General features: G+C 40.0%; 1 protein-coding gene across 2 annotated transcripts in view; it reads left to right on the top strand.

The window, feature by feature from the left end:
- The window catches only part of NIBAN1 (niban apoptosis regulator 1), a 169,868-nt gene that overhangs the window by 132,484 nt on the left and 25,319 nt on the right, over positions 1-12,065 (top strand). For both annotated transcript variants that reach the window (XM_019738092.2, XM_019738093.2), the window contains exon 6: positions 8,422-8,537. In XM_019738092.2, the coding sequence (XP_019593651.2) occupies positions 8,422-8,537 (116 nt within the window). The remainder of the gene's footprint in view (positions 1-8,421; positions 8,538-12,065) is intronic.

The raw sequence follows: 12,065 nt of genomic DNA, 5'->3' as shown, positions 1-12,065 counted from the left end.
GAAAGACTAGGCAAGGTGTTGTGAGCTCACAAGATGAAGGTCATCCATAGACGAGTAAGGAAGAATGTCCCTGATATTTTGTTTGCTGCAGTGATAAAGTATACCAAGACCCATAGCGAAATAGTCATTTCCAGGAAGAAGAGAAAGTGTCATCAAAAATGAAGAACACATCTGTGACTAGAGAAGCATTTTCTCTATTTATTTGAGAACTCAGCCTTGCTATAAATTGTGTCCAGGTTGTGTGGTAAATTTTCGCCTGCCAGAACTCAGCCACACAGCTCCCCACAATGTCACTGAGAGGCACATGACCGAGCTCCTGTGGTCTGAGCCGAAACATTACCCGAGTGTGTGCACGGCCTCAACTGCCTGCAAAATTACATAGTGAACTCTTTGCAAAATTCACATTTTACAGAGGAAATCAGATAGTTTTCACTTGTTTTGCTTCAGTTTTGGGGTGTAAATCTTTTCCTTCTGAGATCATTTCAGCAGCATCTCCACAAATAGTTATTAGGGGATTGGGAGATCTTTCTGCCCTCCCTGTCTTAGAAGGCAAAGCTCACCCATGTAAAGCCATATATATATTTGTCCTGGAGAGATAGGAAATGATTGATTGTGTCCTTGTTCTCTTGGTCTGCCTCTGCCTGGGACCTAAGGTACATAGGGTGATAGATGGAAGGCAGACTCAATGAACCCAGCTTCAGGACACAGAGTACCTGCCTGGTATTGGGGAAGGAGCAAACGTTCTCTCCTTCCTTATCAGTAGTCTGATAACACCATGATTATTTGTTGGAAGAGATAGGAACATAAATCATTTTTATTTTTTTAAGGCTTTGAAAAAAAACTTTGGGTAAAGGAAACTGCTAGAGAAAAGAGGGCTGCGACCGAGAAAATACACAGTCCACATATCCACTGAGCACCAAAAAAGGAAAAATGAGATTCAAACAGGGTTACGTCTCAGGACTTATGTCCAGACTATGATGACTGCTTCTGAATTGGGGAGGGGGTTCCCCTGGACAGAGTTCTAGTTGTTTGGGGTGATGTCCATTGCAGCCTGCCTGAAGTCTGTTGTCTCCTTATCCACGTACCTTCTGACAAAGCTTCATCCCTGCACTGTCTTTATACACCACTTTGAGCAATTACAGGGTTTATTTGTGTTAAATGGGGGAGCAGTCGACAGAGGGGATGGTCCTTAACCTGATCATTAGGGAATGAGGTTGTCAGGCTCCAAGCATTTAAGAGCCATGGTCTTCTTCTGTATCTCTTCTATGTATAATTGTTTTTTTCTTTCTCAAAACATGGTCTGTAAATCACCTGCAACAGAGTCACCTGAAGAATTTGTTTAAATTAGGTTCCTGGGTCCAATCCCAGACCGGCTGAATCGAATGTCTGGAGCCAGGTGAAGAATTGCATTTTCAATAACCACCACGGCCCTGATGAAGCACTTCCTCTTGAGGGGAACTTTTGACATCCTATTGAAGCCTAGTTCACGCTAAGATAAATCTAAATGTTAGAGATTTGTTCCCCATATTGAGTCAAAATCCACCACTGTCTACATTTTTTTTTTTTACCTTTTCACCATTGTTTATGATACCTCATATATTTTATTTATTTCCTGTTTCTCCCCTTTACTTTTTTATTTAATTTTTTTGTCTTGCAATTACAGTTGACATTCAATATTAAATTAGTTTCAGGTGTACACCACAGTGATCAGACCTTTATATACCTTACGAAGTGATTCCCCCCCAATCAATCTAGTACCTACCTGACATTATACATAGTTATTACAGTATTATTGACCATATTCCCTATTCTGTACTTTACATCCCCATGACTATTTTGTTACTACCAATTTGTACTTCTTAATCCCTTCCCCTTTTTTATACAATCCTGACTTTAATGTCTGGTCCTAGTTTTGCCCTGCAGATCTTTACAGCGATGAAGATCTCTTCCCTCTAGGTATTTTATGTTTATTTCCATTTTCAACTGATCTAAATTTTTTCAGTGTGTCAGTCAAAATCATGCAAGTCTTTAATAATTGCCTTGCTAATATCTAGATACAGGATGTCTCCAGCAGTCTTCTAGTCTCCCGATCTGGTCTGTCTATCTAACGGAAATGAGGTTACCGTGTCTTCAGTTGCTCTAGTCTTCACCACTTCCTTTTCTGTGTTGACAAATAGTCTTTTAATGTTTATTGACAAGTCAAGAATTCATGAGATGCACTGCTCTTAGCTGGATGAGGCATGTGACATTTTTCTCTGTGGTTAAAAATTTCTATCAAAACAATATGTTCACTAGAAACTTCTTCCATTTATTTGAGAATTCTTTTATACAGTCTCTGCATGAGTTCTTGTTTCTTTGTATTTTCACCTAGAGCAGCACATTATAACTCATCCTAGGATCCCTGCCTCTCCATAAAGTATATGTATATATTTTTTTTCTTGGTTTATTTCTTTTCTCTTCCTGGTAGGTTTGTGTCCACTAACACAGATATGATTTGGTCAGTAGGTTAATATTTTCGTCTAGTAGTTTACAAAATGCAATTCAGGGACTCCTAAGAAATCCTGAGGCTAGTTCTCATAAGAGTTATCATTTACAAATGCCATGGCAATAAATATTTGCTTAGGATGGTCGCGAAGAAATAAGATTTTTAATAAAAACAGAACTTGTATTACCATTTTATTAGAATGGATGCCATTCATTTTTAATTCCAAGGGAGGGAGGTTGTTTTGTTTTGTTTTTAATAATATCACGTCACATTCTGTCTGGTCTTCAATCTGCTCGCTCATTAAATGAATGGTTTAAGTTAGGTGATCCATATGGTATACTCAGACTCTAGAATTATGTGATTGTAAACTTTGAGAAGGAAAGGAAATTTAAAGTAATTTTAAAATTAAACCACAAGACATACACACATGCACACACGTGAGCAAGTGCATGCATGTAAAACTGATGAAATCTGAATAAGGGTGTTTAGATTGTAACAATGTCAATTTCCTGATTGTGCTATTGTATTACAGTTTTGCAGGATATTTCCATTAGAGGAAACTGGGGGAAAGCTATATTGGATATCTCTGTATTATTTCTTACAAAAATGTACAAATCTGCAGTAATCTCAAAATAAAACGTTTTAAAAAGTTAAACCACAGAGTGTTATAACAGGACTTTGGAAGGAAGCAGGCCTTACTTGACCACATACTAGCTTAAACAAGTTATTTAATCTTTCTGAAACTCAGTGTCTTTCTCAGCCTTACGGTGAGAATACTGATTCCTACCTAATGGGACTGTTGGAAAGATTATATGAGACAGTGTGTGTAAACATCTCATATGGTTCGTACTCCACGATAACGGTCAATAAATGTTCTTTCCCCTGTGCTCCTTCTTCTTTGTTCTAGTGAGGAAACTAGGACAAACAACCTTGCTGCAGCTCTCCTAGGAAAAACGGCATATGACTTGACGCTAAAGGCAGTTTGGAAGTAGACATTAGTGAGATGGGCCCCATAGCACGGCAGTGAGTAATACTGTTACATAACGTTCACAAGTCACCAGGCAGATCAGCTAACATAGCTTGGCGCAGTTGACCGATAAAATAACAAGGCAGCTTCCAAACCCAGCCCAAGTCAGGGAGTCCCAACACAGCAGCCGGAGTCAAAATCCAGAATGACTACATAGGCCTTGGAGCTTTGGCATTTCATTGGACTCAGACATGCTGTAAATCTGTTTAAGTGGAAAAAAACAAAAGCAATTTCTCTCTGGCTGGTCCCCTGAATAACTGTCCCCAAGGGGCGTAGAGCAGCTTTCCTTCCCTCACAGAATCCTTAATCATGTCTCCTGAATATGAGTTTTCCATGCAGCTGCACTGATGAGAAATAGGGAGACACTAAAAAGAATTGACATGTCTTGGTCCTGAGGATGTGATTGTTGAATGAAGAGCCAAGATGTGTCTCCCACATGTCTCCTTAAATGTTTGGAGTTTCCCAGGGCTCTGTCCTTGCCCCTGATCTGATGGATGTTTTTATCAGTGAGTTGGCTAGAAACACGGAAGGCAAACCCACCAAATTTTCGAATGATACCAAGGTCAAAGGGAGTTTGAAGGACAGAATTACAGTTTTTTAAATAATTTTGGCAGGTTCTGAGGCACTGAGCTTATCACAGTAAATTGTAATTTAATAGGGGTAACGTTAAAACCTGGGCTTCAAAACCAAAAGCAAAGTACAGGTTACGAAAGGCTTAGATTGACAAGGGTTTTATCCAAAAAAAAGGTATAGGGATTTCATTTGACTACAGAAAGGTGTGAGTCAGCAGTGTGACATGGTTGTATTAAGAGGTTAGGGGCCTGGAAAAGGAAAGTAATCTTTCTAACTTACATAGTTCACACTAGTTAGACCATGCTTGGTGTGTTGTGTTCAAGTCTAGGGACCAAATTTAAGAAAAATATTGATAAATTGGAATTGGTCACTAGGGGAAGGAAGGAAAAAGATGGGCAAAAACAAAACAAAACAAAAAAAACTATATTCTTTAAAGAATGGTTGAAGAATAAGGCTATTCAGCTATCTTTTACAGTTACCAGATGGAAGCGGAATAAACTTGTCTATTTTGCTCTGAACGTCAGAAACCGGATTAATGAGAGAGTTAGTTCATGGAAACAGATTTTGGCTCAATCAAAGGAAAAATTGTTAAATAATTAGAGCAGTTCAGTGACGTAAAGGACTATTTCATTAAATGGTGAGCTTCCTGTCACTGAAAATATTCAAGCGAAGGCCAGGTAAGTGTCTGTCTGGGATTCTGAAGGCTCACAGCATCAAACAAGAGTTTAGGGTAGGTGACTTTTAATTTAAGATCACTTCTAACTCCTGTAGTCTGTGATTTCAGTAAGCATGAATGCCAAGGCCGCTTATGACATGCCAGAGCCACGTTTTCAACTCTTGGCTCTGCTTTGGACCAGCTGTGTGACCTTCAGCTAAGAAATGAACCATTTTTTCTTCCTGTTTCCTCATCCATAAAACGAGGAAGCTGGATGGAATGATGTCTGCGTTCTCCCCAGCCCATCTGTCTCTTTAAGCAGCCTCATAACTATAGCATGTAGGATAATTAAAGTTTGGGCTGATATCTGCCATTTTTCCAAGTCAGCTTGCAGGGAGGCTTTTAAAGTCTGAAAACCCTTGTTGATTCTGGGGACCATTGATCTGCTCTCAATTGCTTGTTGGCCAGAGTGTGGGTGATAGTGATCCTAGAGTTCGTTCCCATGAGATTTGTGGCAGGAAGTGGATCGGATAACTGATAATCTGGTTCCTCTCAAACACCTGTACATTCTGGCTAAGTTCAGCAATGCCTCTGCAAACAACTTAGAAGCAATGAAGATCATATTACCATTGCAATATAGTTCTATTTTTTTGCAAAGCAAACCTTTGTTATTTCCTTAATGACCTGGCAGTTGCTTCCGAGCTTTGTTTATAATCATAAGAACCAGTGTCCACGAAGCAACTTACCATGTGACAGATAGTGTTCTTAAAGGTTCATATATCTTTAATCAGTTTATAAGCTGAAAAGTCGAAGCATGAATCAGTTGATTAGATCCTTTGTCCCCTATGGAAAAGTAGTAGTTAAAATCCATGAAAGTCTGTCTTAATGGTAGAATCCAGAATTCAGATCCACGCCCTCCTTTTCAGCTTCACTGCTGACGTTCAATTACTAGAATTTTGTCTGTGGTTCATTTGATTACTAATAATTTTCTTCTCTGCCTATTTTAAGGTGCCTCATCCTCCACCCCTACAACATGTTACCTCTTCTGTTTCTTCTTTGACTTCTCTCTGACTCACACAACATTGTCTCAAAACCCATTTCTTCAGTTATTTTTTTCCAAAGATCTTTGAAAATGCAGTCATCAGTGGGAGTATCATTTGCTTTGATATAGATATAGATATAGAAAATATGGACAGGCTTTCAAATTCCTCCAGTTACTGAGGTCAGCGAGGGGAGGAAATAAGTAACTTTGTGCTTTGTGTAAGGACATGAAGAATTTAAAACTTCATTCCCAGGCTCGCGGGTCTGGCAATACTCACTCCATCCAAGTACCACATTTTCTTCCATCTCTTTGTTTCCTTAGATTGGAAATGAAAACAGCTGTTCAAAATAAGAGCACATGATTCAATCTTGAATCTCAACGTAATAATTACAGTTTCCATCTCAGTCGGTCCAGTCCCCTCCCATTGTAGGCAGCCCCATATCACAGCCCCTCCTGTTGTCAGTTTTATACCAGACCTTAATTTTTGTTTTCCAACCCTCTAAGACTAAACACTAAATCAATTGCCAGACCAGAAAAAAATAACAAGGAAGAAAATATTTCAATTTAAAAACTTCATTCTTAGGACATGCCCTTTTTTTCTGATTTAGATTTTGATCCAATCTCTAGGTTGATACTAGAAATGTCAGTTACTGTTCCACGTTTTTGAAGATGGGTCTTCTGGGCTTCGTGGTATCTTCACTGTGAAGAATTTTGCTTGAACCCATATAGAGGCTGGGCCTTGAATTGCATTTTCTCTTTTCCAGGTTCCTGAGGCTTATGACCTAATAAGCTAATCTCAAAAGAGTCGTTTGCAACCTATTAATTGATTGTCACCTTTCAGAACAGACTGATCCTCTTTCAGTCCTCCATAGCAACCATTCAGTCCTTGACTTGAGCCATCCCACTGCCTCAAGCTCTGAAGGCCCCCCAACGAATCAGCTGACCAATCTAAGATTACCCTATAAATGCAGTTCACATGCTATTGGCAGGAGAATTTTGTGTCCTGTTAGGGAAGAAGCAGGAGGCAAGCAACTAGGCTCTTTCAGTCATCACTTCCCTTTGCCCACTTTATTTCCCCTCTCTGCAATTTGATTTCTTCATTGTTAGATGGTAGTATTTCTAGCATTCCTTTCCCTACTAAGATATCTATAACTCTGTTATCATTGAATCCTCCAAGAGCTACTTTTATGTGTTGAAAATTGTCTTGGTCAGTCTGGGCTGTTGTAACAAAAATGCCTTAGTCTTGGAAGTCTGAGATCAAAGCACTAGCAGATCTATTGTTTGGGAGGGGTGGGGATGGGGGGCCATGGGGGGGGCGGGGGGGAGAGAGAGAGAGCAAGAGAAAGACAGGGAATGTTCATGTGTCTTCTTTTTTGGGGGTGGGGGAAAGTAGTCCTGGAAAAATCCATCTTTATTTTCTGAGGACAGTTCCCAAAAAAAAGGAGAATAGAAGTGAAAATACAGGAAGAAAACGTGGACCCAACAGTCCTAGTAAAGACCAGCACCAGGAGGGTAGAAACTGGGTGAGAGGGGCACAGGTAGCTGTGAGGGTCAGCTGGGCTTCCCTTCCAGCCTCTGCCATGCCACTCATGTTTTTCCTTAGAAAGCCACTAATCCCATCTTGAGGGCTCTACCTTCATGACCTAATTACCTCCCAAAGGCCCCATCTCCAAATAGGATCACATTGAGGATTAAGGTTTCCACATATGAGTTTTGGGGGACACAAACACTCCATAACAGAAATGAAGATATTTGCATATGTGGTGTGATCTGTGGGCTTCTGAGAAGGCCATTCAGCCCATTTCCTCAGCCACACTTAAGAAATGAATATCCTACCGTCACATATTCATTTCTTTGTGGCAAGATATTACCTTTCAGATAGGACACCTTTTAAAATCCAATGTGCTTGGAAGCGCAAACCCATAAAGCTAGAATGTGAGGTCGTGTAGTGTAGTGGTTAGAAGTGGGCTCTGGAGTCAGACTGCCTGAGTTGATATCCTCACTACCTGTTTGATCTTAGGCAATCAATTCATTTTTCTGTGGTTTCAGTCTCCTCATCTGTAAAACAGTGATGATAATAATATTCATCTCAGAGATTTCCGTAAGGTTTCAATGAAATATGTAACGAGCTTAGGACAATATCCTACTATATAGATGTTAGCAATTATCACCCTTCATTTGCATAAATCAGCATATGATAGTGATGTCCTTTTGACAGAAAGTTGGTATCAGGTCACAAAGAAATTGGAGTTTCGTTCAGGAAATTGGGAAGGGATGGATACCATGGATACATGAGGCACCATTAAGGAATGGTCTGCTTTAGTGTGAGGCGTTATAGTTGGTAGTATAGACCACCAGTACCTGGGTACCTGAAAGAGGGAAACAAGAGAGATAGAGGATGGATCTATTTGTAGTCCTGACCAGTATGCCCAGTAACTGATAGAATTAATCAGCTGGTATGGTTTGCAAATGAACACCTGCAAATGAGCTTACTTCACTTTTCTGTGTTTGTTTCATAATTCTGTTCCTTACAATATTCAGATAATGCTGGGTGTCTGAACCATTGCACGTGAAGAACCATGAACAAATGTAATCTAAAGTATTTTGCTTTGCTCAATGCCCTTGCTTCTTTCTTTTAGATTACATGAAGCAGACAACATTTGAAGCCCAAGCCTTTTTCGAAGCTGTGCAATTCTTCCGACAGGAAAAAGGTCACTATGGCTCATGGGAAATGATCACTGGGGATGAAATCCAGGTAACACGGGGCTCAGTATTCTGGATCCTCTTCTCTGTCTGGGTGATAGGAGGTCAGGGGCATAATAAACAATCAAACAAACAAAAAAGTGGCAAGGCTGGAAGATGCGGTTCCAGAGACTGTTTCTCTCATTGTCTAAAAGCATTTGGTCAGCAAGCTCACTATTGGGCACCCACTCCAAAGCCCACCAGACCAGGCACCAAATAGGGCAGCCCAAATACTGCAAGTGCAATGGGAGGAGCTACTTCTGCTTATTTCTATAGAAAAAAAGTTTTATTCATTTTTTCAGATGACCTCATGCTTTCAGAGCAGAAGCAAATGTGAACAGTGTGGTTTGGTGCTAAGTGTGTGGTGGGGCTTTCGGTCAGCAGACTTGGATTAAATGTTGCCAAGCTATTTAACCTCTTTTAGACTCAGGTTACTCCTCTTAAAGAAATAGGAATGATGTTTGCCTTGCAGCTTTGTGAGAATTCAGTGAGAAGTTGGAAAAGTATTTGGCATACAGTTGTCTTTATCTATTGACTGATTTATAAATGATGGACTTAAAGGAGACACATTGTAAAAGCATTAGACAGTTTTCTATACATTTCATTCACCTTTACTAGCTTTCTGTCCTCTGTGGTCCAGTATAATTTCCAATGACCTTAATTAAATGCTAGTCATGGGCTAAGCACCTCGGTGGCTTTGGTCCCAGGGACATTGTTACAAATCTCCAAGGAAATTGTGTTTCATGAGAGGAGCGCATCCTCCATGAGGACACCAATCATACAGTTGATTTAGCCAGAAAGAGAAGGCTGGGCAGGGGCATTATTTAATTAGCGGCACACATGGTCCAAGAATGGTATTCTTTAATTTCCCCTCACCTCCCAGAGTGCCTCTTTAGGGAGCCAATGAAATTTGTTATTAGGGAACAATATTTGGAAGATATCAGATGGTGCCTTGCCTTTGTATGGCCATTAACCATCCAAAACTGAAAACGTTTTCACACGATGATGGGGCCATTCTTGATCGTTGTACCATGTGACTCAGAATCTTACTATTATTTTTTGGTGGATTCTAAACTCATTTATTTCCCATCCTGAGACTTACACAAGAAGTTTAACCAATTCTTGGTTTCTGATATTTCGGGGAAGTACATCCATTTGTAACTCTGAGCTGATTAAGTACTAACCATACTTGTGCCAAAAAGAAGAAAAGCAAAAGCATAAGGGAAGGCTGAAGTGTTTGACCCTGGTAGGCCTGTCACGTAAACAAACCTATTTAATACATAAACCAGTATTAGCATGCCTCTGTGTGATACATTTTAATGTTTGAATCCTATCTGTTCATCTTACCAATCTAATGAGGTGGGTAGAGCCGTTATTACAACTTCCATTTTGTAAATGAGAAAACTGAGGGAGGCAAATAACAGTTAAGTGACTTGCCCAGTTTTATTCATTCAACAGCTATGTATTGAGTCACCCAGATAAATGCCAGACACTATGCTGGGTGATAGTCATCAGAGATTGGCAAGGAAGAACTCCTGTCCCTGCCCTGTTTCAAGGTCACATGCTAAGTGGAAAATGGCAAGGGAAGCAATAGCTTATGACTCCCAGTCCAGTGAAAGATCAACACCAGCCATGGAAGAGACTGAGTGACACAACTATTTAGCTCCTTGAATTTAGCTTTGCCACCTGCTTAATTTTTGTCTTTGTTTTGAACTCTCACGTCCTCTCACATTCCTTCACAATGGCATTGAAAGCAGGTACTTAAGAAATCCTTTCTGGGGGTTGAGTATTGAGTTTGTTGTGTTTGCTTTTGTTGGTTTTCTGCTTTTTGCTTTGCACTGACATGTGCGAAGTGCTCTAAGGTGCAAGAAAACGAAATGACTCATCCTCTGCCATCTCAGTGAGGCAAGACCTACCTAGAAACCTCCAGAGAACAAGGCAGCATTCGAAGTGTGTGTGGGTACCTGTGTGGGTCTCTACATATATGGATATCATATAGCGTTAGCACGAAGCAGTCACAGAAAGGTGGTAACATGGCAGTATAAAAACACCATAATGGGAAGACAAAACAAAACACAAACCAGAAAAGAGATCAGTAAAAGCTGGAGTTAGCAAGTGACCCCAAAGGAAGTTTTGCTCCTTCAGGAACCTGAGTATTTTTGGTGAAATCACAGACTCATAAAATGTGACTGCTGGAAGGGGATGTCAGAATCATTTGACCAGCACCCTCCGGTGACAAAACATTCAGAGGAGTTGGCTAAAGTCGCAAAGCCAGTCTGTGACAGAAATGTTATTTTGAGCCATCAGGGTAAACTTCACTGTAACCTCTTATAAACCCGAGCTGAAGCAGCATCTGTCCTAAGGCTCACAGAAAAAAGAAGTCAGAGCCCAAAGGAGCTACCATGTAGTTAAAGAAAATGGCGTGGCATTACTGAGTTTGAGAATATGACATCTTTTGTTTAAAGCATTGGGTTTATTTGCGTTGTTTCTTCATGTCTGCTAAGAACTTAATCATAACATTGTTCTAACCCCCACAACCCTAGGAGCTTGTATTCAGATTTTCATCATTGTTACATTATTACCTCCGTAGTCATGACTCACACGGCAAGTATGGCAGGCCCTCGTGGCAATAGTTGGTTATTTTAGGCAAGTGTCCAGGCAAAGCAAATATCTTAGACTAACTCACCTGACAGACAATTAATACAGTATTAATACAGACAAAAATACGGTTGTCCCCGCTTATCTGCTGTTTGATTTTCCAGTTTCGGTTACCCTTGGTCAACCACAGTCTGAAAATCTTAAATGGAAATTTCCAGAAATAAACAATGAATAAGTTTTAAATTGTGTGCCATTCTGAGTTATGTGATGAAATCTCTCCCAGTCCCGCTCCATCCTACCCAGGGACAGGACTCATCCCTTTGTCCAACATACAAGTATCCACACTGTATGTCTACCCACCTGTCAATCACTTAGTACCATCTCAATTATCAGATCGGTTATCAGGGAAAGCGAGAGACCATATTCACATAACTTTTATTATTATAATTGTTATGTTTTTAAATTATTGTTGTTACTCTTTTACTGTGTCTAATTTATAAATTAGACTCTATCATAGGGATATATGTATTGGGAAAAACTTAATATATATAGGGTTTGGTACTACCTGTGATTTCAGGAATCCACTGGGAGTCTTGGAATGTGTCCCCCGCAGATAAGGGAGGATGATTGTGTTTGTATACCAGTAAATATATGTTCTACTTGTCAATATAAATGTACCAAATGTGGGAAACCACTTTGCAAACTGTAAAGTATTTATAGTTATTGGAATTTGTATTACTTGCCTTTAAATTAACCAGATGAGCCGAGAAAGCCACATTCCCTCAGAACAGAGTATCGTGTTTTCCCAAAAATGAGACCTAACCGGAACATAAGCCCTAGCATGATTTTTCAGGAGGACATCCCCTGAACATAAGCCCTAATGCATCTTTTGGAGCAAAACTTAATATAAGACCCGGTCTTATTTTCGGGGAAACATGGTAGC

Source organism: Rhinolophus sinicus, linkage group LG17, assembly GCF_036562045.2.
Source record: "Rhinolophus sinicus isolate RSC01 linkage group LG17, ASM3656204v1, whole genome shotgun sequence".
Classification (NCBI taxonomy): domain Eukaryota; kingdom Metazoa; phylum Chordata; class Mammalia; order Chiroptera; family Rhinolophidae; genus Rhinolophus; species Rhinolophus sinicus.
The sequence above is the reverse complement of the archived record's forward strand: the minus strand, read 5'-3'. Positions and strand labels throughout refer to the sequence as shown.